General features: G+C 42.0%; 1 protein-coding gene across 2 annotated transcripts; it reads right to left on the bottom strand.

Moving 5' to 3' along the window:
* Window positions 1-290: 290 nt before the first annotated feature.
* Window positions 291-24,479, bottom strand: MCOLN2 (mucolipin 2). 2 transcript variants are annotated; one of them, XM_030495341.1, is made up of 14 exons: window positions 24,291-24,479; window positions 20,305-20,464; window positions 17,330-17,503; window positions 12,903-13,047; window positions 12,295-12,382; window positions 12,039-12,135; window positions 11,494-11,593; window positions 9,875-9,990; window positions 8,326-8,475; window positions 6,875-6,976; window positions 6,633-6,755; window positions 3,610-3,816; window positions 2,544-2,659; window positions 291-1,228 (listed from the first exon to the last, which is right to left on the bottom strand). In XM_030495341.1, exons 1-14 carry the CDS (start codon window positions 24,338-24,340, stop codon window positions 1,192-1,194), a joined length of 1,665 nt encoding a protein of 554 aa, XP_030351201.1. In that variant the 5' UTR covers window positions 24,341-24,479; the 3' UTR covers window positions 291-1,191. The 2 variants fall into 2 exon arrangements, with proteins under 2 accessions (XP_030351201.1, XP_030351202.1); XM_030495342.1 differs by lacking the exon at window positions 24,291-24,479 and adding an exon at window positions 24,002-24,226.
* Window positions 24,480-26,914: the final 2,435 nt, after the last annotated feature.

Here is a 26,914-nt window from a genome sequence, read left to right as displayed (position 1 = left end):
GGAAGCATTTTTAGGGAGCAGATAACCCCATTCAGACAAAGTAGAATGCCTAATGTAATAGTCCATCCAGCCCTGGGGCAGTCGGTAGCACTGAAAGCTTTCCAGAGCATCTGGTTAACACCTATGCAGTATACACTGGAAGAGCTCTGTTCTCATTGAAAGAAGTTTATAAAGATCAAAGGGGGAAATACAGTGCTTCACCGATGACCATCCCAAAGACACCTGACCAAACCAACTGCTAAACTGAGCTGTTACATATTTTCTTCCAGTGAACATGTGCTTGAAAGAAGTAATTAGGCAAGTCAACTGTATGGCATTGTTTCTGCCTGAATTTGTCCTCCAGGTTCTGGCAACACAACAGTGTAATACTAATAAATCAAAAGTAAATTCAAAAAAAAAAAGCAATAATCTTTTCATCATCTTTCATACAATGCTTGCTAAGGAAGTTTCCAACCATGCAAAAACTTACCTATAGCTGAAGTAGTAAGTTTAATTTGAACACAGTATGCATCAAATATTTCAGGTATAACAGAAAAGACCCACAGACAAAAAGAGAGGATAACAAACTGCTTTTGTTTTTAGTAAAGCTGTTAAAGACTGTAATCTATAGATGGTTTGCGTTAAAACAATATACAAGAGGGAGAACAGCAATTATTCTGCACTTCTGTGCAGCTCTGTAGTTTTACATAGATTTATTTCAAGGAAATTAATTGTGCCAAGTAGAAGTTACAGGCTGAATGCATGACTTTAAGTGGAAAACTCCTCTCTTCTTGACTACCTGTTAATATTTTTTAAACAAGGAATTAGTTCTTTAAAATTATTTTCATATAATTCTCTTAACAACAACAGTTCATTCAGGGCCACTTTCCTTCCTCCTAGAGGCAATTAGAAAACAGGGCTCCCACAGACAATGCTTAAGGATCAGCCTTCCTTCATGTGGTAGAATGTAGGGCAAGAATACAGAGTTCTTCACAGCTCTCCTCCAGGCACAGGTTTTGGGCTCTCCTCCTGGTCAGCCACCTGAAGTCACATTAGCAGCTTTTCTTCCCACAGCACTTTCATTAGGTAAGATTAGCCTGCTCACAGTGAGGCAGGTCCAGATAGTGGGGTTTATTGCAATTTGGAGAATTATTCTTCTCCATACAGCTATTCTTTCTTTGCGTATCAGTGGTGAATTTCAACTTGTAATCATCAATTAATAAGTATCAAGTTGTCATCACTCTGTTGTCTGCAAAAGAAAAAAAATTTCAGTTCTCATTCAGCACGAAATGCAATAGAAAGCGTTTACCCATACAAAACCAAGTCAAACTTTGATCCTTCTGTTCTGCATGCTCCCATTTTAGCAAGCAACTCCAGCACTTGCATTAAGGCAACCAAGCAGAAACTGCTATAGTAGTAAGAGCTCTAGATTTTCACTTTAGCTACCAGGCTTGTGCTCTCAATTCTCTACAGTGTATTACAGTAAAGCATATTTATTATGCTCAAGCAGACAAAAATCTCTTATCCTGCACAATGACTTGGATGTGAAACTTGAAGCTGTACCTGGCTGGAGTTCTTGTGGTTAGTTGACTTTCAAGTGTCCACAGCAACTGCTGGGATACCTGCCCACCATCATCTCACATGCTCCTTTTTAGCTATGAGGTTTCCTTCTGCCAGAATACATCAAAAGTATAAAGTTGCACTTCACAAAGCCTCAGTATATAAGTAGACAAGTATCCTACTGCTAAAATAGGATTTGTTACACCAGTTTTGATCAAGTAAGTATTCACATTGAGCTCTATTCTTTCTCCCATAGCCTGGTTTCCTTACACAGCACCCATAACCATTCTGTGCTCAAGCATGAATTCTCCTGAACTGCCTAGCGACAGCAACAAGATCTCTCCCCTCTCAAATCAGGCATTCAGAGGTGTGTTAGGTTTCCTCAGAAACAGAATTCAAAGAATCTACTTCCAGACCAGCAAGCGCCGGGTGAGATGTTCATTTCTCACAAACACCAGCTTAAAAAGCACCACTAAGACCTGCAAGGGCTTGAGTTTGGTGGCAGACATATACAAGTGTGTTTCCAGTATTTACAGATGGCATTGAAGCAGTTTGTCTTACAGATACAGCCTAGTTCTGTGATCAAGTACTACTCCCTGGCTGAAACACATACTCTTGCTTTCTGCTACTATTCCCAGCCTAGTTGAAAAGCTTTATAGAAACAGAAGACTTGCAAAACCCTAAGCAGCAGAGAGTTAGTTTGTTTCTGACTCCTTGGCAGTTCCATGTTTTACTCTGCAGTTCTCCCATCAACTTCCACCACTTCCTGCATGGTAGTTTTCATATGAGCAGAACACTTAAGACATGCATTTAAACTCAGAATTGCCACCCCTGCACCATCAGCAGACTACAGATCTAACAGCAGGCAAAGCCCAAGAGGAACAAGTGTCCAAATACTCCATGGGCTAAATTCTGGATGCTCCAGCATTTATGATACAGAACTTTGCAGGAAGAAGCTAGCCTGCATACCTCTCAAAAACACTCATTAGAAACACTCTACTGACCTCCCACAGCAGCAGACAAGTGGTATGGAAGCCTGTTCTTTTCTGTAACCAACACTGCCACGGTCTTTCAGAAATTCATGGAGATCTGTTACTGGAAACCCATTTTGCTGGTATTTCTGGAAGAGAAGGCATTTTATTTACAACACATGAGAAGTTACTGCACATGAGGTGTTCTAAAGTTTCCTCTAGACTATGATAATCAAACTAGTCTATTTGGTTCATCTGTTCAGTATTGCTGCAGGGAAAAAAAACCCCATCCTAGAAACACCTTATATGAGATGCTTAGGAAGTGGAGCTCTTGCTTGGTCTAGAAGGTGTGGTTCCTATCAGACTAGCCTTATTGTGCTAGCCTGTTTATCTGGCATTAAGAGAAGAAAGGGATAAGAACTCAAGATCCACATTGCCTTCCCACTGGTTACTGCAGCTACCAGGAGCACAAAGGGGAGACAGCACAAGAACAAAAGGTAACCACTGGAAGCTTCATTTCACTTTCAGGCAGTTTATACTGGAACTGGATGGCACAATTTTAACTTGAGCAAGAAGCAGTGGGTCTTTCAGAAGATATTTCCTTTTAGACACACATTTCCAAGCAGCACATTAAGCAAGCCTGCACACCTAAATGAGTTTAGAGTTACCTGCTTGGCCCTTGCCACACTCCTGCCAAGGGGATATTCTCCGAGAGGCCAGCAAACTCTTCTTGACCTCAGCTTCTGAGGCCATGAGAAGAAACATTCACTCCAAACAAGCCTCATCCAGCTCTGTATAACTACATGTAAAAATTTACTCTTTCCACTCATGCTTCCATTAGCTGTTACCCTTTTGAAACCAGGTGAAGCAGCAGAAAATACAAACAGGGACACACGCTGAGGATTATTTTCCAAACCAATCATTGCTTAGTCATTTGGATGACTACCCAGCCATCCTCCCAATTTCACCAGAGATTAAGCTAAAAGATGTTAATAGTCTTACCAGTCATCATGCCTAATGCTAAGTACTATGGTGTTGAGTGATTTACAAGAATGAATACCAAACTGATTAGAAGTATAACAGAAAACAACTGTTTTACCTTTATGGTGTCATAGGAGTCAGTAATGAGTGCAATAAAAAGGCTGAGGATCATGTATATAAACAGACTGATGAAGGAATACAGATACAACCGACTGAACATCCACACCAGCATGCTCTTCTGCTGGATTTGAGCAAACGTTGCAAACATATCATCACCGTTGACCAAAGAAAATAGACACTCAGCCACGGTGTTCAGATCTTCAAACTAGAAAATGAGTAAAAATTATTAATAGAATATGAAGAGCAATCAGCTGGATGACAGGGAAAGTGGAGAAAAAAAAAAAAAAGCCAAGCAACACACAACCAAATAGACTTTTTTTTTTTTTATAACAGAGTTTTACTTCTAGAAAAGCAACCAAACCAGTCAATCAAATGCTACCACACTCTCTTCTGTGCATTCAGGCCAAAACATATATGTCAATAATAGAAACATGTAGAAAAATAATCAAGGGCTAAGCATTAAGGAAGTTCTTTACAGAGAGGGTGGTGAAGCACTGGAATGGGTTGCCCAGGGAGGCTGTGGATGCTCCATTCCTGGCAGTGTTCAAGGCCAGGTTGGACAGAGCCTTGGACGACATGGTTTAGTGCAAGGTGTCCCTGCCTATGGCAGGGGGGTTGGAACTAGATGATCTTGAGGTCCTTTTCCAACCCTTACTATTCTATGATTCTACAATTATATATCAACATCAGAAATAAGATTATTTATTAGCAAGAAATAAACTTCTGATGCTCAACAGGCAAAATGGTCAATAACTGACTACCACAGAAAGTTTAAGTTACTGAATTTTAATCCATTTTAGACCCACGGGAAGATATCATTCCATTTGCAGATAAAGTGATTTCACAGAATCTATACAGTAAATCAGTGGTGGTATGCTGGGAACAGAATCCACACCCTCTGGTTTCCCAGCTCTGCAGCATTACTGCAGTATAGGTAGTTAATATTGTATTAAGGAGTTAGAGATAGCATATAGCCTTCAGAGTTCAAATTGTCTAAATTAAATTTATCTTGCAACAACATCATCTATCTGTCATTCAGAAAGCCCTCTCTGAGCTGCAGGTCCAAGCTACAGCTGTACTGTGAAGCTACCGAAGCACACCCTGGACAAAACCATGGTTTCATTTCAAGGACATTATCTTAAATTCCTAACTCCGCTTCCCCAAGCTGGACTATATCCTGAGGCTAAATTCCACTCATCCACCAGGTAAGCAGACTTCCCCCTCTTGCTCTGCCCCCCTTCCTTCTCCCCCAAATGACTGGATTTGTTAATTATACTTTATTGGACAATATGAATTAATGCACAATGTTTTAATGGGGCTATTAGCAATGAAAAAACATGAATACACCCACTTATACTGGGGTTCTAAATTGAAAACAAGATATCAAGAGGCATATACTTGTAAGGAGAACATACTGTTGCACAGGAACAGCAGGTCTGCTTTTACCTATGGCTTGTAATTAATAATTTTGAAGCCATTATGAAACCCAGCAGTACATTATCTGGTAAGAAGGGAGGCATTGGACAGGTAACTTCTGAGCAACACACAGGTTTTGACACACTGGCACAAGTGAGTGCCCTGCTAAAGACTGCTCACCTGCAAGCCCCTGGACTGACATAAAACACGGGATTCCTATTCCCTCTCTCCAGCCGAGTAGAGGAAGGAAGAGCAACATTGGTATTCCTACGGTTTTGGGCACAAGGACCTCTCTCCTGCGCACCTGCTCAGCAGGGAAGGCTCTTCCCATTTCTCAGCTGGGATAACGGGAGCAGCCCGGGGCTCGTCTGGCTCTGCACGGAGCCACACTGCCTTCCAGTGGGGTCCCGGGGAACTGACAGAAACGGGAACCCCACAACTGCAGCTGTTTTCCTTGACATTGATCTGTGGTATTTAGCAAGAAGTAACATTTTCATAGAAAAGCATATTATTGACCACATTTTTTTGCTCAGAATATTAATGTACTTGCTGCAGGGATGCTACAACAGTATTTATGCTGTGCCCATTATAATCAATTGAGCCTCTCGTATGACAGAGGATCCCACTGCAGCCAGCATCCCACAGAAGAATGTGCTGTCATCAATTCAAAACACGTGCAGGTAAAACACCTACATTTCTCAGAGGACGGAATTACATTATATTAGAGGAATTCCAGCTCTGGGGGCACAAGAAGCTGAGGCAAGCACTGCAGCATGTGTCTCTATTACAGTATATACTGTGTATGACCAGAGATCAAGAATGAGAAATGATACATTTGTTACTCATTGATGGACATTTCAAATTTATCATCACAACAGGAATCTGCTTTTTTCCAAGCCATCATATACCACATCCACAAGCTTAACAGCTGTTTTGTTGGTGTTTTGGAATATACAAAGCCTTACTCCGGTACCTTTCAGACAAGGCAATATACCAGGCACATAGTCCAATATCAACCTTAAAAAACCCCCACAAACAAACCAGCAAACAAACCACAGCATGACAAACCCAAAACAACCAAACAAAAAACCTACAACACACCCACACAGAGGAAGCAAATAAAACAAGACAAGCATTCACCCGCCCCTTTACAAGTCATGATTTAGGAGCTGAAGTTACATGACACAGGAAAGCTTTGGAAAAACAAAGTCAGAGCCAAGGAGATTCCCAGAAATTCTAACAGTGACCTACTCAGTGCCTCTTCAACCCCACTGAACTGGGATTGCCAGAAGAGGGCGAAAGAGATACAGACCTATGCACCTCTACCCTCCAGACAGACATTACGCGGATAAACCACCGGTTCATCACAAACACAGCCTTGTACTGGAGATTACACTGAGTTCAAGCACACGGTGAAAGCAAGAATACAGTTCTTTTGTTAAAAGGGCAGGAGGTACATGTAAAGAGAAACACTCCCATGTTCTTCACATTACAGCTTTTAAACAGAAACATTAAGACCCATTTCTGTTGTTACGACTAGGATCTATAGACACACAAATATTCACACATCATAAGACTAGAAAACAAGTAACACTGCTGACATACCTTTTCATGATAAGGTCCCAGGACAATCCAACCACAGAAAGTATAGCCAAGATAAATCATCCCAGCACAACAACAAAACCTTAGCACTTTGGGCAATGATGCCTGCATAGTTAAAATGAGCACCTACAAGTCAGGGTGGAGGAAAGGAGAAGAGGAGAAAAAATCCACAAGTTAGAGACCTGAGTAAGAGTGACAAATATAAATACATGCTTTGATTGTTAAACATTTGATTTCTGCCTTACATTGTAGGTCTGAAAATATCCCAGGTATCTGATGACTCCAACCCAGACAAACAAAGTTGATGTTCCAAGTAAAATGCTGCAGACATCGTAACTTGTGAGGTTCTGAGGGATCCAAACAGAGCAGGTGGTCAAGTTACAAAGTAGTAGGTATGTCAGCTTGACAGCTATTTGAGTTCCAGCAGTTCAAACAAAGCAGGGCAGTCCAATACTGAAAGGATGTTGCTACATCACAAAAATCAGACCAAAGTGAACTGCAGTTATTTACTGAGACCACTCAAACATAACAGTGCTGCAAATGAAAGCACACCTATGCTGATACTCTTCAAGTTTGCATGAAGTCTGGAAGAACTACAGCCCTTGCTTTGGTTATAATGCCTATAAGATTAGATTGAATACCTCCCAATTTTTGTTTAAAAAAAAAAAAAGGTTAATATAAACTATTGTTAGTGAATGAGAGCTTGTTTGCCTATTTGGAAAAACACAAGCCATCATTTAAGTGAAAAGTGAGGCTCAGGACTATAGCCCTTTCCATGCTACACGCATTTAAAATCTCTGAGCAGGTTACCAGCTGTTCAGAGCCTGAACATCAATTTTACTACCAGTGAAGTTTATAACCAATTCTACTCGTATTTTACGTTTTACTTTAGACTGCTAGAACTGGTTACAATAAGCACGAGGTACCCATCTGGCTCAAGAATTCCTACCCTCATCCTCACCTTGCTATACAGCTGGAGGTTCTCAAGTGCTTCCTCTGAGGGGCACTTGGGCATCTGCCCTTTGAGCCTTATACACATGAAGCAGAAGCAGCATACTACCTCCACTGTTTTTCCCAGAATACAAAGTTTTGTCAATACATGAGTTATCGACATACAGCTTTGAGGGGGAAAAAGCAAGCAAACAAAAGTCCCAAACCAAAATCCCCCTGAAGAGCTGCCAGCTGGATGGAACATACTGATTTCAGTAAGCCCAGACTGGGAGGTCAAGGACTAGCAGGTGACACTGTCTGTGCTTGTAGTTTGGACAGGGCAGGAAAGCAAGCTGTAACAGTCATGCTTCCAACAAGCTGTCAGACCTCTGTTTTATCCCAGGGAATGATTCTTGGTTTCCCATTGCAGTATGTACTGCTACTTCTTTCAGAAACAACAACCCAAGTTGATTTAGTTTTTTGTAGTTGGTTGATTAGGAACTGTTCACCCACAGGCCCTATACCAGGGTGAGTACTGTAGAAATAGGATGTTTAAATAGCTTACATGGTCTTACTGAAAGATCCTGGGAAAAGTGACTGACCACCAGTTATTAGTCCAACTAACACTAAGAAATAACAACTAGCAAAAATAAAAAAAGATGACTAGTGACTGTGATAGCTCACTTTCACTTGTCCCCCAACTGTCCCCAACATTACATATGTTTGTAACCAGCCTAATATTTTATCTGAAATATTAAACTCTCACCTTGGCTTTTATTTCCATTTTTAGGATTGACCCAATGATTGTCATCACATCACTGATAATTACCAGGACATACCATCCATTTATGAACTCCAGGCGATCAGCATGACAGACATGACGCTTATATTTCTCCAAGAAGAAGTTCACAAATCTCTATTGACAAGCATATAGGTGTTAGTTACAGGTCATCTTAGATGAAAAATATGTACAGATGCCCAGCAGTGTAGCAGTGCTCAAATTTCAGATACCCTCTTTTTCTAGCATTTGCTGGAATAAGAGCTTTAATTTTCAATAGCAAGATAAATAAACGGAGTAAAAAATAAGATTGGTTTAGGCCGGTGACAACCAACTTTCCACAGAACAGCTGACTTCGTAACAAGTCCCCACTAGCCCAACTATGGCTTATTATCCCCTTTTCAGCCCCCTTCACTAAAGTCTCTATCCACCTCCAACAGAGGAAAACCACCCAACTAAAGGAGTGGGAAAGAGAACAACTCAAAGAGAACTATAAGGCAAGAGCTCTCATGTTCAATACAGTCAACACCACCAATTGCCACACCCAATAAAGCCTGTCTGCTTTTACTTGCTCTTTTTGCTCAAGAATAAAAGCTGACAGCCCTATTCCTGACACAAGTTTGACAATGCCTCTACTGAACTGCATTCTCTTCACTCGTCTCATTTTAAAGCTACAAAGAGAATATACTGAACAAGATAAACAGGTATTTGTGCTTTCATATCCTACCTATCCCGAACTCTTTTTCCAACTCCAACAAGCCACGTGCTTGCAAAGTTTGTATCAACTAGCAGTTATAAGCTGGCACACCTCAGGGACCAGCTTGTGTTTTTGCATTACCATTTGGACCAGAAGAGCAGAATCTGCTGACACACAGCTCTGCAAGCAGCTTGCAACAAAGTTGGACAGGGCTAGTCTCAGCCTGCAAAGGAGGGCGAGTGGCGAAGAAGGTGACACCAGACTGATCAGGGGGTGTGGAGGAAGAAGAACTGAAAGAGGGTGGTTCCAGCCCCAGAGAAACAAAAAACCCCAGCCAGAGTCAGACTGTGTGCTATGCTTTACATTTTCTCCAGTTAGAGCTGGCTTTGAGGGATATTCATTAAAGCATTAATTTATCACAAGCCCTCTATGGGAATCCTGCTCTGAAGCCAGGGAAGGAAGAATTTCTGTTTTGAAGGTGCAGGATGTGTTGGTTGGTAGCAGCACAAAGACTCAGAAGCCTTGTGTAAAATCCTGGACAACAACAACAAAAGACAAAGGCAAACCACATAAAACCCACACAAAAAAACCCCAAACCTGCAAGTCTCTTTTTTTTGGCCTTGAGAGATACAACAAAATACTTCATATTACAGCACTACACAAACAGCTAGCAACTGTTCACCACAGGCATCTATACAACCTTTCTAGAGATAGAGATCTCTAGCAAGAGAGCAACATCCTGCAACAGATCTACTACTCAATATTTCAAAATGCATTACTTCACAAGACTAGCAGCAAATAAGACAAAGTAAGCATGGAGATTATGAGCACTGAACTTACCTTTTGTAGTTTCATGGCAAGAACAATGGATCGCGTGCAGAGGATGAGAGAAGCAAAGCAACTTAAAATGACAAATCCATCAAAGACTAGAATATACTGAGTGTTCTTCTGGAGAACTGTATAGCCAAGGAAAGGAAGTACAGTTAGCCTCTTCACATGTCCAGAAAGAAATTGTTATGGGATGTCCCATATTTTGCATTTAAATACTCTTGCCACATAAATAGATAGGTTATAAGAAATACTCTTCCTGCAAGCATATCATAAGCACAACTGATCAGAGAATTACACAAAGACCACTATAGAGACTGGGCCACAGGAATGAAAAGTATATTCAAGTTCTTCAAAATAAAACCAGTAAATGGGTATATCAATGCAGGTGTCCCCTTTTTCCATGAAGTTTACCTGTCCATCTGTGCTCTAACAGCATTACAACCACACAGGGTAAGAGAAATGCAGACTTTGGGCTGTATCGACACTATTAAATTAAATTTAAGAAAAAAAAAAATCCTGCCTTATTTCTCATTCCTTGACCTGCAACTGGAAACTTGTTTGATTTTCTGTACTGTATTCTTTTCATCCACAGGTTTAGAAGTCATCATGTGAACCAAGTCAGGTGTTTTCCTTTGCTTACTCATATCAATTGTCCCTACCTTTTTCATAACATAGATTTTAACAATATGAAATATAGGGAAACACTTGTTGCAGTAGCATTTCAGCTTACCTTTATTACAGAATTATGTATGCTCCCTCAGCTGATTACATACAAAATAAACTAAAGAATAGCTAGTTGAAAGATAGCCATAAGAAGTTACTGTACACAGATGCAAGGCAAAGCACTTTGTGGTTGTGCAGAATGTACCATAAGATACCACTTCAATATCAGTACAACATAGTATTATCAGAGAAAAGCTAGCTTTGTCCAGGCAAAAGGCAGACCATCTGACATATTTGTTAATCAAGATCCTATATAGCACACTGAAAACTACTGCTCCACCGCAGTCCTTTACAGCAAGTCAACACACTGGGGAAGCAGTTGTATGGTGCTCAGCCACAGCTATTCTTCTGAAGGGGCCTTCAGCGCTCATTTCTTAGCTGTCAGAGCAAGCCTTAACATCACAAATACAAGGCAGATGCCACCCTATGCTCATGCACACCATTAAACCTAACAGCAGTGGCACAAAAATAAAATCCCGACTTTCAGAAATAGAAGACTTCAATTAGAAGGGAAAAAAAAAATGAAAGCCGTAGAAAGGTTTGAGTTGGGAATTTACCATTGTTAGTGCATTAAATTATCTGAGTAATCTCAGAGTAGTAGAACAATTAAAATCTAGAGAAGAAATACTCATCCTCCTTCCAGTTAGAGCTTGCCGCTAACACACACTGTTACAACAGACATACCCATGTCATCTCACCTCAATACCCACACAAAAAGGAATTATTTCCTAGCTCTTAATTACAAAGAGATAATGAGTTGCACAAGGCAAGCTGTATTGTCTTAAGGGCTGGAAGGGGATGAACAGGATGGGGAGTATCCTGCTGCACAGACCGTTGCAGAGCAGGGAAAGTGAGAGAAGATGCATAACACTGCTATCATGCAAACACACACGCATCATACTTACCAGAGCTAACTATGTGCCAGTCTTTGCATTCTTGAATATCAGTGTCACTATCAAAATAGATTTTGATTTTTCCACTGTGGGCTTTGTTATTGAAAGTTATCTGGAAACACAGAAGTGCATCAGAAATTACACTAGTAGAATTCCCTTCCAGAAAACAAATCCTGCTAAGTGCTTTGACATAGTATGTATTAATACTCATTGGTCAGGTAAGCTTTCAGAAAGCTGTCAGCATAAATGGTGTGTAGACAACTTGAGAACATGTCATGTATTGCATAAAAAGTAGTATTTTCAGAAGCCAAAGTTCAACCTTTAAAAAAAACCAACAATTACTTATGTGCTTCCCAGGTTATGAAGTTACCAGCTGGAATATGTTACAAAACAATACTGTCCCATGGAAACACTATTTCAGCAGCTGTCAAGGAGGGCTGAGGGCGAAGACATGCTCAACTGCTTCTTCCTTGCAGTCTAGATAGGAGGATGATGCCTACCCCTTAGCTTAAGCTCTTATATATACAGTGTTGGTGCAATACCTCATATTCACTTACAGTATTTTGAAATGCATAGCAGTCAGGCAATTCACGAGCATGGATGGTCTGTAGGGCAATGCCTTTCAGCTTGAAGGAGATTTCAATCTCTATAAGCCTGGATGTTTTAAAAAGTGTATTAATATAATTACACACAAAACAAATACATGTATGCAAATTGCACAAGTCAGAATCCACCATATTCATGTGAAAGGACAAGCTGAAATATAAAAAAAAAAAAAAAAAGAAAAATATAAAACCACCATCACCACTTTACCTGTAAAATTCAAGATTGAAGAAAGAGGAGTTCAGCTTCAGTTCAGCCTTCTTACCAGCTAGCTCCTCTGGCTTTAAAAAGATACATTCTGGAAAGTGAAAAGATGTAATCTTAAAAGCTTTTCATAGCAAACAGAATAAAACTGAGATAATCAGGCTGAATGGCAAGTCCTAATCATGCAAAATGTTAGTTTTGAGCCAACCTATGCACAGAGGCCCAGCTAGTGGGATCAGAAGCAGGCTCATGTACTAATTTGTGATCAGCTAGCAGCCAGGACTCAGGTCCAAGAGGCATGAAGGACACCCACCCACTGAATGTTCAGACTGACCAGCACCCAGAATTCTGTATGTGAACCTTCTGCTTGGAGAGGTGGAAACAACCAGAGACCTCCACAGCCCACTAATGACAGCAGCTGAAAAGAGCTTCCTATAGTCTACACAGCTGTCATTTCTAGGCAGTTACTAAAAACCAAGAGAAAAAAGGGGAAGAGGCATGCTAATGTTCATGTGATCGCCATGCAAAAATGTACTGGTTTTAAACTTCACTGATGTAGCATTAGAATATAAGTACACCACAGCAAGCCATTTTTTACTACAACAGTACTATACCTGTTTCAGTAGAAACATCTATGTTCAGTGAATCATTGGAAGGGAGCATTGTGCCTTTCTTGTACTGTTGTTTACAGATTTTTAAACCTGATCCTTCATGTTCATAACCAAGAGTCCCCAAGGATACATTCTTTAATTGCCTGTACTGGTTTAAAAACAAAACAGAAATGTTAAGTTAGAGATAGTCATCTTTTTTACATTAAAAGGTAACTTGTAATCTCAAAGTTCTATGTATTGACACAGCTTTTTACATTAAAAAAAAAAAGCTTTACTTTCACATAAAGTCTGTAAATTGGGAGTGGATCTTACACAGGAAGCTAAGAGGGCTGCTGGCCACTGATCAGTAGTGATTAGCATCCTGGTGACACAGTGACTGGGAGCCCTCTGCCTACTGGGCTGCCTGCAAATGGTTACCCACATGCCAGACAGCAAGCCAGCATACAGCATTTAATTAGATGCCTGGCAGTGGTTTCAATGCAGTATTGCTACTAGCCACACACACTCCAGGGATATCTTACGTATTCATCTTATGAAGGTGTTTTCACACCACTTGAAGCTCAATTGCTTTATGTACAATTCAAGTCACAGTTCTTATCAAATCCACCCCCAGTGCAAAACCAAACCTGCTCCCTGTGCAGCGATAGAGGAGGGAAGCCACATGTTCACCACATAACCAGCAACCAAGGCACACACAGAGCTTGGGCAGCCTCCAAAAGTAATTTAACCTGCCTGCTTTACACAAGCACAGAAGTGTCCTGGTTTCAGCTGGGATAGAGTTTACTTTTTTCCCTTAGTAGCTAATGCAGTGCTGTGTTTTGGCTTTAGCCTGAAAGCAATCCTGATAACACACCAATGCTTTAGTTGTTGCTCAGTAGCACTTCACCCTGATCAAGGACTTTTCAGCCTCTCATGCTCTGCCAGTGAGGAGGTACACGAGAAGCCCAGAGGAAGCAGAGACAGGACACCAGATCCAAACTAGCCAAAAGGGTATTCCATACCAGAGCATATCATGCCCAGTATATAAACTGGAGGGAGTTACCTGGAAAGGGCCAATCGCTGCTTGGGTTGGGCTAGGTATCAGTCAGTGGGAGGTGAGCAATGGCATTGTGCACCAGTTGTTTTCCTGAGTTTTATTCCTCTCTTTTTGCTATCTCCCTTTTCATTATTATTACATATATAATAATATATATTATTATAATTATATACTGTATATACTATATATAATTAATATGATATAATTATATATAATATATAATTATTACATAATTTGACTATATTATTAAACTGCTCTTAACTCACAGATTTTACCTTTTCCCAGTTCTTTCTATCCCACCAGGGCAGGAGGAGTGAGGTAGCATCTGTGTGGTACTTAGTTGCCAGCTGGGGTTAAACCATGACACAAAAACATGCCTATGAGGAATGTACTTTCTTTTTCCACTTACTCTAAATACAGCACAAGACGCCTTTTTCATATGCAAGATACACTTAAAAACAAGGACCAGAAGTGGAAGTGAATAAAGTTATGCCAAGCCAAGCATTAGCCACTCATGGATCAGCCCTGAGCACCACTAAAGAACTCCATTCAAGGCCAGCCCTCTCACAACTTCCCTTCCAGATCCTCAGTGTCTGTTGGAAGCAAGATATATTCTCTGATCCCTGGTGTCACACCTTCCAGTCCTGCACAAGTGAGGCAAACTCCTGGGGCACAGCTCTCCCCACAGCTCTTGGCTCCTCAACAGCTGAAGAGATCAATGACCAACCATGAAGGCAAGGCAGCTGCCTGCCAGCTCAGCTTAGCACCAGTTAATGTTGTTCAAGAGAAGCCAAATAGACCCAATGGCCCTTTGAGAAATAAGGCATAAACATCTAGTAATTCATCAGGATTTTTACCATTACCTCACCTAGCAAAAGAGCTTGGGGCACCATACAGCACTGGTGTGCTCTGAAGGAAGCATTTAGCTTCCCAGAAGGCCTGAAGTAAATAAACATGGGAAGTCAGACAAGGCTTCCCATTCCTAAAAAAGATTATCATTCAGCTGTTTTTTACCCCCCTTAAACATGGATTTTGTTATCATGAATCATTCAGTGTCATCCTATTTTTCTCCTTCCTGTGGGCATTATGGCCACCAGCCCACCTTGAGGGATAAAAAAAAAAATCCCAGCAGTCATTAACCACCACACTCCACATCCAAAAGGAACTGCACCAGGAACTCCCACACTTCCATCCAAAGGGTTGCCTCAGCACTGCTTCAAGTCCTCACAGCTGAGCTTGCAACAAGTTTAGACAGCCTGGGAGGAAAGCGCAGTCTCCATACTCTGTCAAAACATTATCTTAACTCAGAGTAAAATAAGGAAGCCAAGCCTGACTAAGGCAGGTCAAGTGAGTGGAAACAGTAGTTAGTCACAGCTCCACATCCCTCTGACATCTCCAGATCACTGCATCTAACTGCTGTCCATGTGTGTTTTCAGCCTCTGCCCTCCTGACAGTGGAACATGTGGCTCTGGGTTACCCACATGCCACTTTCAAACACTATGAAACAGTAAGAGCAAAATTCCTATTTATACATTTCTAAGCAGCTGCAGACAGAGCAGTCAGAAGAACATCCAGGTCCCACAGACTCTGCCAGAGGGCAGGTACAAGTATAACAACTCCACACGGCTTCTTTGTAATAGAAGCTTCCAAATTAGACCCAGGAGAGGAGTAAGGAAAAGCTGTGCACTCTTGGAAGTGGAAAAGTATGTTTGGGTTTGTTTTTTTTTTGTTGGTTTCTTGGGGCTTTTTTCCCCCCCAAAGTGTGAAAACATCCCAGTGGTATATTACACAAAGCCTAAAATTCAGTTTTTACAACTCCAGCTTTGCTGTGCACTATCACCGTCTTCTGTAATATCATATCCTTCTGCTTGCCCCATCCCTGCAACCCCTCCACCAACCATGCAGTTCAAAATAAAACACCAAAACCTATGGCTTCTAGTTGCCCATCACAAAAAAAGCTTTGCTTTTAGCTTAGGAATCACCAGGGTTGGCTCTTCCTAGCAGGCATCCTTTAGAAACAAAACAAAACAACAAACCCCCAAAAAGCAACATCAGTCATAATGTTCACCTGGAGGCAGATGTTACAAAGTCTTACATGTAACAAAAAGCTTTAGGAACTCCATATAACACTAAAGCAAGATTACACAAGTTTAATCTCCTTAAAAGATATGTCTACATTTACACAACAGACATTTTATGAAGAGACCTTTTTTTGATGCCTGTATCACACATTGGCTCATTCTTGAGGATATAGAGCTATTATTTCTCTATTGTCTTCTATCTGCACTTCACCTCAGCCTTAGTGCCTACAAAAGAAGGAAAGTGAGACAAAGCAAGCAAGGAAGAAAAACAAGCACAGTTTATAGCAGAAATAGTGGCAATATTGAGAGTTTAAAGGAAGACTGAGAAAACTACTTCAACACTTGTTTAACATAGCAGGAGTCCTGGCCTCATCCAGGGCTTGCTGCTCCTCTGTCATCTGCCCTCTGCTCTAAGCTACAGCAGCAAGCCCCCATGTGAGCATCATCCAGGGCTTGCTGCTCCTCTGTCATCTGCCCTCTGCTCTAAGCTACAGCAGCAAGCCCCCATGTGAGCATCATGTTTAAGAAGGAGGTATAGCCTTCAAACCACTATGGCTCCAGGATGCCTGCTGGGCATAACTGAAGCAGCAAAACTGCTTTAAACCAAGTGTCAGAGCTGATGTCCTGAAGTCAGGGAAAATGGAAGGTGGTTTAAAGCCATTTTCCATTTATCCAGTGTGAATTGTTTCTGGGCTTATCATACCCAAACACAAAAGAAGTTTCATTTTACACACGCACACCCCCTTTCAGCTTGTGACTTCTGAACATATTAATGTTCAACTAAATACAAAAGTTTTTACTGAATTTTCATCCCAGTTTTTTCACCCCCTCCCCTCCCCCCCCCCCCCACTTTCCTCACATGATTGTAAAGGGACTGTTCTTTAAAATACCATCCCTAAGCAGGGCGAGTGCCCCTACATTCCTGGAAGGACCATATTCCCCATTTTGAGGCCTCTGGCACTTACTACAAAGCTGCAATTCAGTATAGCTGTAAGCATGAAATTTTTGAATACCATGCATAGGTATATTCAGCCCCACAGCTCTTCAAAGTAAGGCCTAAAGAAAGGTTCCAGTTCATGCAAGATGAGTGATTTTCAGACTTTCTGGATTTCAGTACTACCCCAGTAAAGTTTTGGTTTAGCTTCATCGCCAAGAGATGAAAATGCAGATGTTACATATGAACTTCAGGACTCCTCACTGATCCACTGAAACACCAAAACTGAAATCCAAGAATGGAGACAGAAAACCAGAACCTTAGAAGTTTATAGCTATAGCTTTGGCTTTATAAACACATTATAAACACACACACTTACCTGGTTAATAACATAAAAAATGCTATCATAAGCATCCTGTTGTGTATATATACTGCAGCTGTAGTCATCTTCATCAACTCCAGAATAGCCTTTCAGGAATAGGTGTTTAAAAGCAACAGTGTTTTCTTCTTTGAAAGAGACCACCAGCTGGTTACTCAAACCAAAAAAAACAAGCTGACAAGGAAAAAAGAAAATAAATTTGTATTTTGAACATTGGTCAAGCAGCAACATTTAGGAAACAGCTTTGAATTATAATAAGCACAAGATAGAAAGGTGCCTGCAGCAACAGGAGCTAACAACTAATGCCATAAGACTACCAAAGGTTACCACAAGCAGGGTTATGAGAAACATAAAACCAAGTCTCCCACCGATTCCAAAACTTACAGTGCAGGAACTAAAGAGGCAGCTACATCACTGCCACCTTTCATGCATCCTACACCAACCACTTCAACCAGAGTTTGCCAAAACTTTTGGTGAGGATGCAAATGGCAGAAGACCTAAACTAATAACACAGCTTGCTGCCCCAGAAACGCCCTGCGTTGCTATGGGACAGATTCCTGCACTTTTTTTCCTATCTCTGGCATGGCACAGGATTAGAGCAAACCTATGTGGGACCCCACAGCAACAAAAAGCATCACCTGCCTGACCCAGGTGCTGGTTAAGGAGGTTATAATGAGAAGCAGAAACGGACAGCAAAGTTACTATTCAGGATTTGTGTTGCCCTACCCTATGGATGCTCCCATTCCCACCACCACCAAGGAAAACCTAAATGTAATACAGGAGCTGAAAAAAAATAATCAAGCAACAAAAGTTTATTCACAGGCATAGCAGCATGAGGATAACCCAAACCACAAATAGCTAACCCTTCATCCTAGGTTTAAACAGCTTAGTAATAGCAAATGTGAAACTCCCATTACTGCATGGAGTTTCCAAGCTCCACAAGAAACTGGCAGAGGAAGGGAAGAAGCAAGAGTGAGAAACTGCAAGCAAGAGAACTGTGAATTTAGAAATCCCTCACAGCAAACAGAGAGGCTCCACTAACATCCAAATTCCTTCATTCAAAACAATGAGAACTGGAAAGCACACCTATTATTTTTACACCACCAGTGAAATACATCATCTTTTGATCTAGAAAGTAATTGCTTAGATCTGGGCCAGGCTAAAAGAATGCACGCAGCAGGACCATTTAGTGCAAGGCTGTTTGGTTGTACTGCAAAGTCATAGCCAGGACAAGGAAAGGGGGATGTCAACTCTGCTGCGCATAAGCAGTCTTCAGACTAAAAACTGAACCTTCATGCTTTTAGCCAAGTTTTAAATCAACTATTTGTATTTTCAGTTGACTACAAAAAAAAAAAAAACCACAAACAAATAAAACCCACTAACAATGCTACAAATAAAGCTGCAGCACCCTAGTTAGTATCTCTAAAAAAATTAAATAAATAAAATCAGGGATCTTCCAGCTGCAATACAGAGAAATAAAACACACTCAGCAGGGTTCCCCTGGTGGACTCCCTAAGGGATTTCAGCACAGTGTTGGAATAAAGTTTACTCCCCACACTGGGACAGAAGCCTCTTCTGCTCTTCAGTCAGGCAGATATCCCAGCTGCTAGCTTGTCTTTCAGAGTAAGGGCAAGACCCTTGAAGTACAGAGATGTTTGTTGAACCTGTCCTTTTGCTATTAGCTCACATTTGAAACCTCCCTACAGAGCAGCAACACATTTTCCCGCAGAAACTATTTTTCTTTCCTTGTCCACTACCTGCCTGGCATCTGAGCAAGACCCAGGGCTGACAAGGAAAACGTTAAATGGTTACCCAGGAAATTCTGTGGCCTTCACAAGCCAAGCAGCAGACCACTGCACCCCTTCTGCTCACAAAGCATAGTGGGAGACTGGGAGAGCAGACAGAAAAAGCACACATTCAGCGATTCCCCAAAGAATTTAAGTCAGGATACACTGAAAGTTCTGATCCTTTTCAGAGCCATGTGAAGTTATATTTTGTCTCATTATTGACACACAAAGGTTACCACCCTGTCTTTGAAAAGAGGGCAATAACCCACATCCAAGGTGCAGCTGCCAGTAAAGAAACATGGGGCACCCTTTCCTCTTAGCTTACACTGTGCTCACACTGCCCACCCTCTCTCCTCCCCTCCCATGCACCTTAATATGCTCCCTGGTCTCAGCAGCTCTGTCCCTACAGGTCATAAAAGTGCCAGCACTAGTGTATATAACTTATTTTAGCTAGTCCTGCCTAGAGAGACTGACCACTGCATCCCACTCCTGCCTGCAGACAAAGCCCTGTCAGGACTCAGTGGGGCTCAAGAGCCTGTCATGTGTTTCCAGCAGGGAGATGAAAAGCAGGAGTAGCCAATAAAACACAGGGACACCCAGGCTGGGGTTACGCTTCCTTCCAGCGGGCAAGTCAAACCCATAACCCTGCAACTCAGCATGCATCATTTTATGACGGAAGCAGGGGGCACATCCGATTCTAGTAGCCATCCGCATCATCATTGGAGACCATAGCATTTTCATTGAACTACAGCATGTACATTGAACATGTACATTTTAAGTTACTGACTAGATTTCGAGAAATACCACTTTTGAAACAGTCCAATGAAACTCTAATCCATGAACATAACAGGAAGCAGAACATACTGTGACAACAAGCCTGAACAGAGTGTTGGATTTAGTGGTTACTACTAAATAATTTGCATAATTTGCTTTAAAGTATTATGTTAAAAACAACAGAATATCTGGTCAAATACTGCCCCAAAGTCTCCAGGAAGCTTTTGTGATTTAGTTTATGTTATTCTTGCCTTTCAACACACCTTTCATAGTATTTTTTTCCTCTCTGGACTGAAGCAGGAAGTTCAAATCAATAATAAATATCCAGGGATGGCAAAGGCACAGAACCACAGACCTGCTTGTCCTGCACATTATCGCTATGCTTTCCAAGAGTAAAAGCAGAGGAAGGAGTACCTGTGTAGTAACCATAAGTATCTTCAAAATCTGCAAAGCCAGTTTCCATGGTACTTGACGTCTTGCTCTGTATTTTTCACATGGGTTCATGAAGTAGAACTTCAAATCCTCTTTCAAAGCAGCCTCCTTTAGATCTAAATCTGACAGAGCCATCATGTTTCTGTCACAAATAATATGTTAATTAGAAACCAATAGAATGTTTTAGCAATTTCCTCATACTGCAGTTTCACCTCAAATCACCACATGAGTTTAGAGGTCTGTAAAAGTTTTCTGTTTGTTCTGCAAGAAATATTTCCCTATGATCACATCATTAAAAAAAAAAAGAATCATTCAACCATATCAGATCATCAAAACACAACATCCACACAACTATTCCTCAGGAAACAGGTATCAAATATGAGGATCTGTAATAGTAACAGCAAGTATACGTTTAGCTGTTTCTTAAGATTAAATATTTGAAATAGAGGTCACTGTTAACACATTTCTCTGAATAACCCACATTCTACTGCTAGAAAAAGGTGTCTTAAAGACTAAACAACCAGAGCAGGCTTCATAGCACACTTGTGTTATGAACAGGCAGCTTTAAGGGCTAAACTCAGGCGTTTATTTATTTAAATATCTGGGCATGTAAAAAAAGAAAAAAAAATAAAAAAAATCAGAGGAACAAGCACAGAGCACTGCTGTTGTAGGAGTCTTAAATCACTCCAAGTTTCACCCTCTCCACTGAGCAGGACACTGAAAACTTTCCCCTTCTCCTGGTCTTTTAAACCCTGTTTTCCAGTAGTGTAATTGTCAGAACTTTCCTACTTCACACAAAGATCAGAATCAAGCTTGTAATTTTTTTCCTCCCTCCATGTGTTAAGACAGAGCAATCACATCTGAAGCCAATTATCAGTTATTATCATATCATACCTGAAGCCAGTATCATAAGCCTGTTATCAATTCCATTTACCATACAGAAAATTACACCCCACATTCTGAATTTTATAAAAGATAACATTTTCTCTCGAGGTCAAAACCAAAAGCATAGATTCCAAGTTTTCAGATGCATTTTTACTTCTTTTGTGCTCTCCTGTCTGAAATGTACAGATATTTAAGCCCAAACTGTAGACCATAAAGTACATTTGATTTGCTAGAGCCAGCTGTCTCACAAGAAGAGAATAGTGTGATGTTTCCTCATAAAAGGAAGTGAAAAAAAAAAAAAAACCACAAAAAACTATTTTAACATTAGAAGCTCAAAGGCTATCTTTATTGCACAGCCTTAAATCAATCATTCATGAAGATGATGGGAGGTAAGTTGATTTTGGTTTTGAGACAAGAAAAACACAGCAAAGTCTGTAAGAAAAAGACACTGTGGAATATACCACTATTTAGGTTTATAATAAAAACATACTAGACTTGTTCTAATAATGTTTAAGGCATAAAAAAAATTAAAGAATTTAAACACATCTGACAGAAAAGGATATGATAATTATAGCCATGAGTATTGTCTAGGGAAACAGGTACATACGTTCTTTAGTCCTGCACTGAAACTCAAAGACATTGCTGCTCCTGTAGCAGCTTCTCTTCAACAGGCAGAAGCGTTTGTGTGGGTACACAGCGAACAAGACCTAACTCAGAGTAAAACTCATAGCAGTAGGTGAGAGAGAAAGGGGAAATGGAGCAGGTTTAAGCTGGATCTGGTCAAGACTTAAAGCACAAAGGTATGACATAAGAACCCCTCTAAGACCTCATCAAAACCCTCCCCTAAGTTTCCAGTAAAAGAGTACCAGTAGTGACAGATCTTAAAATCAAAAAGCAAACTTTATAACAAACACCATTTCCTTTGATAAACAAACACACCACAGAAGATATGGTGGTTTTTTCCAAAGTTGTCTTTCAAGCCCTTACTATTCTAAAAATTTGATGTTGACTAATAACAATACTTTCACATTTACACAACTCTCACTTAACTCCACTGGCTGGGGATCATTTTCACTGATATCTTTAGATTCCTTTATTAATTAACTGTAGAAATTGTGAGTAGGAAATTTAGCCAAGGAAAGCAACATGCTTTTTCAGTGTAAGAGGAAGAGATGAGATTCAAGCCTGTACTGCTGTTGGGCTTTGCCTGCCAATATAGAACAGGCATTCTCTGGTGTAGTATTTAAGAAATAATTCATTTGTCAATAGGTGAAATAAGGCAATTGTTTTATAATATATTTGTTTCTAAGACAGATTCAAAGTAACATCCAAATAAATTGCATTAAATCTGCAGAACTAGAACTTTCCACCAAAGCAATAAAGTTAAAAAGCTCCAACTGATTCACAATGACTTACTGCATTTAAAACAAACCAGTTTTAAATGGTTTGTTAAATGGATAGAATCCAGTTCTATCAAATGTTTGTTAGCCTAATAATCTAAAAATAATCCATGAAACACCCAGTTTAAGGCAGAGTAATTGAACAACTCCATTCAGACACAGTAATTAACACCCATTAGTAGGTTTCCATAATATGTTTCGTAAAGCACTGATACAAGCAAGTTTTGTGAATGACTACTAACTCTACTAGGCACATTTAAATGTATATCTAACTGCCATTAAGTGTCATGTGTCACAAATAATAATTGTTACTAATTCAATTCTAAAAGTTGCATTACTATAGCCACCACTGCAATGCTGTATCTAGTAGGTCAATGTGTTATTTGGATAAGGTTTTGCAGTGAGGCACTTTAAAGCTCAGTATTCTATTCCAGAAAGAGGTTTCAACAGTAATGACTATAATTTACAGTTACCTACTTATGAAATACGCTTTCAATACATAGCTGTTCACCTAGCAGAAAATGCACCATTCAATCAAGTTGCTAAAATGTAGCAAAGTCCAGATCCACTTTTTTTAAAATGGGTAATTCACTACAGGAGCAACACTAACAGTGTCCATCAGAGCTCCAGATCCAGAGAATTTATAGAATCACAGAACAGTTTGGGTTGGAAGGGACCTTAAAGCTCATCCAGTTCCAACCCCCTACCACAGGCAGGGACACCTTCCACTAGGACAAGTTGCTCCAAGCCCCATCCAACCTGGCCTTGAACACTGTCAGGGATGGGGCAGCCACAGCTTCTCTGGGCAACCTGTGCCAGTGTCTCACCACATTCAGTGAAAAAAATTCTTCCTAGTATCTAACCTAAATCTCTCCTCTGTTAGTTTAAAGCCATCCCCCTTGCCCTATTCCTACATGCCCTTGTAAAAAGTCTACTTGAACTCTACATCTTGAAGAGGTATTCACACGATTAGTGGGGTGTCAGGGGGGTGGGAAGAGAAAAAAATAAAGAAAAAATAAACCACAGAGTTGAGTTCTACATACCAGACTGGGCAGCCCCAGCCTCACCTTTATGTTCTTTTACCAAGTTCACAGCTCGCCTAGAGGAGGGCATCACCTAGCACTCCTCAGGAAGGAGAACACTAAGAAACTGGGGAAAAAAAAACCCACTCCTTTTACAGAGCTGCCAGCGATACCAGCCACTAAAGCTGCCGCAGAAGCGGCACCAGCAGACTCCACTACCAAAGGCAGCAGCTAGAGCAAGGGGCACAAGCCGAACGCTCCGCAGCTCCCTGCCGCGACCGCAGGACCCGCATCGCTATACGCGGGAAGCTCTGCGGCTGCCGAGCGGCCGGGCAGCGCGGACCTCAAAGAGACCAGACGGGTCGGACCTACCTTGTGCCGCAAGCTGAAGACACGGTTTCGGAGTAACCCCTCCGCCCGCGCGCTGCTCGCCAGGTGCCTGAACGCTGCGGGGCGCGGTACGAGGGGCGCGCCCCCCCAACAGCGGGCACCCCAGGCCGCTATGTCCCGAGGCAGCGGGACGCAGCCGTTATCGCGGCCCCACACGTGTGCCGTGCCCCGGGGCGCCCTGCTCCTCCCGCAGCCACGAAGGAACGCCCTGAGCCCCGCTCCCCGCCGCGCCGTTCCCCCGCCCCGTCGCGCCCAGCCCCGTCCCGCTCACCCGCTGCCGGCGGCCCGTCCGCCGGGCAGGTACTTGAGGGAGATTTCCATGGGGCCGCGGGGCTCCGCCGCTGCCCGGGCGGGGCTCCAACAACCCGCGGCGGACGGGGGAGAGCCGGCGCCACGACCGAAGCGGCCTGGGCCAAACGGCCCGATCCCGCCAGCGAGCCTCACGTCTTGCCCCGCCGGCCGCGCCGGCTTTATGGGGCCCGGGCGGAGGAGGGCGCCCACCGCACACGTGCCCGCCCGCCCGCCCGCCCGGCAGCAGCAGGTGGAGCTGCCGCGGCTCTGCCCTCGACAGAGGGGGACCGGCGCTGGGGTCTTCCTATGGGGGGCACGGCTCGGCCGTGTGTTGTGGGAAAGGTTATAGCACGCGGGGCAGACTGTCAGGTTAGGTTAGCTGCTACAGAGCAGGTCGTTTTGAGGTTGAAAAGGTGCTTTGTTCCGCAGAGGATGTGGTTTAATGTGGTTACTCCAAACTAGGGTGTTTCAAAAGAAAAAAAAAAAAACAACCTAGGTTGTTTTGGTGCCAGACTCTTCAGTGGTGCCCAGTGACAGGATGAGGAGCAGTGGCCATGAACTAAAACAGAAGAAGTTTCACCTCAACATGAGGAAGAACTTTATGTTGAGGGTGGCAGAGCACTGGAGCAGGCTCCCGAGGGACACTGTGCAGTCTCCCTCTCTGGAGACATTCAAAACCCACCTGGATGTGTTTCTGTGTAACCTGCGCTAGGTGGCCCTGCGTTGACAGAGGGGTTGGACTAGATGATCTCCAGACGTCCCTTCCAGCCCCAACAATTCTGTGATTCTGTGTGAAAACAGAATGCAGACTCACAAGAGGCTTCATCACAGCAACTGTGAGCTCTCTGCTTGTCCACATGGTGGGGATGGGCAGTGTGTGGCTCTTAAGTAATACTCTCAGATGATGCTGTTTGGTTACAGTCACACTGTTTAAGGGAGAAGCAGGAGCAAAAGCCCAGGCAAACATCTGTGTGCAGCCTCTCAAAATTAGCTGCAAGAGCATTATAGCAGCTATTGCATTGAAGGTTTTTTTAAGACTTCCACAGAAGCATCTGGAGTTAGCTCAGGCAGGACAGTGCTCCTGACATATGCAATCACAGGTTTGGTCTTTTACAGCAGCATGTGTTTTTCCTCCATCTGCCAAAGATAAATTATGCCTTTACACATTTTTTTTTTTTTTTAAACTGGAAAGATACGAGCATACATGGATTTGACTTCTTCCTCTTTTGCATGCACACTGTTTGCCTTCCCTTGAGCATATGCCTCGATCCAGCATGGAAACTGGCACTTAGAAACAAGTATGGCCCCCACCTCTTTCTTCCCCTCAGTGTAACTTCATTCTGTTAAGAGCTCAGCGCTCTGCTGAAAACAAGTTCTCACTGCCTGAGCATGAAATGGCATTGAAATGAGCTTTGGTGGGGAGCAGCTTTTACCCAAGTTTAGCACCCTGCAACTTATTTTCATGAGGAAATGCTATCAGTATTGTTTGGGCAACTCTTTCCACAGAGCAGTGAGAGCTAGAACAAAGGAACTCTCTTACCCCTCTGAACCTTCTTGGACAGCACCAAGAGCCCTGTTTTCCTTGGGATGGTATTTGTAAGCATAATGAATTTTATCTGAAGCTTTATCTGCTTCTTTGCTCTCCCCAATCTGCATTTTACAGTTCTACCTATGCCTGCTTGATTGTATCAGCATAAAGATACCGATGTCTCTAGGATGCAGTTTTACATGCATTACTAGCTTTGCTAATATTGAGATTACTGATATTGTTGAAGGCACAAGGGGTTGTGTTTTTTTTTGAGTAAGATCATTGTTTCACTTCTTGTCTCTGCAAGGCCACAACAAGCACATCATATATTGACACGAAATGAGATTTAAAATCCCCACCACACACAGAACAGCAGCAGCCACAGATCTCCTGGCAGGGCTGCACCTCATCTCAAATGCAGCCACTAAGCTAGAAAACACAGCACTGACTGGCTTCTTAGGTGGGTGGAATACTTGGGCAGATGAAGATCCTGAACACCAAGGATCAAGGCCAGAAACCCGGACAGCAAGCACTTAAACTGCCAGCAGCACTACCCAGGTGAACAATACATGCTTGAGCGTCTGGTTTTCTTAAACAAAATACAGATAGATATCAGATATGTAAGACGAGCAGTATTTATTTTTCCAGTCACAACCGGACATTTTGAGGAGGTGTAAGCCAGTAACCTTTCAGGGTACTGTTCTTTCTTTTACGTAACAGCCTGCAATTGTTGCTGTGCTATCTTCATAAGCAGTTGTCCCTTCTTTTCCTCCCACCCCATCAGATCCTTTGCTTTACACATCTGTCTACTCCTTTTAGTTAGCCCCCCCTCCCCCGGCTTCACACTGTGACCCTGCCCATTACTATTTGAAGGCAAGTCACCATTCATCAACTCTTTCCTCCCTAAACCCACACAACTGCCAGCAATGCTATATTAAAAGCTGTGTGCTCCAGCAGAGGTAACAGAGTGTGGTTTTCAATTGAATTTCTGTGTCTCAGTTGATTGACTTTTTAGCTGTAGCAGAAGCACAGGTCATTACTTAAAGACCCTAATGGATTTAACTGCAAAACAAGCT

This window comes from Strigops habroptila, chromosome 8 (genome assembly GCF_004027225.2).
Source record: "Strigops habroptila isolate Jane chromosome 8, bStrHab1.2.pri, whole genome shotgun sequence".
NCBI classification, from domain to species: domain Eukaryota; kingdom Metazoa; phylum Chordata; class Aves; order Psittaciformes; family Psittacidae; genus Strigops; species Strigops habroptila.
The sequence above is the reverse complement of the archived record's forward strand: the minus strand, read 5'-3'. Positions and strand labels throughout refer to the sequence as shown.

Excerpts from the sequence above, each read along its gene's own strand:
- MCOLN2 (XM_030495341.1), bottom strand. The coding sequence starts at position 24,340 with ATGGAAATCTCCCTCAAGTACCTGCCCGGCGGACGGGCCGCCGGCAGC. Across the intron at positions 20,465-24,290 it reads GGACGGGCCGCCGGCAGCGG|AAACATGATGGCTCTGTCAG; the intron begins GTGAGCGGGACG and ends TATTTGTGACAG. Across the intron at positions 2,660-3,609 it reads ACTCCTATGACACCATAAAG|AAATACCAGCAAAATGGGTT; the intron begins GTAAAACAGTTG and ends CTTCTCTTCCAG.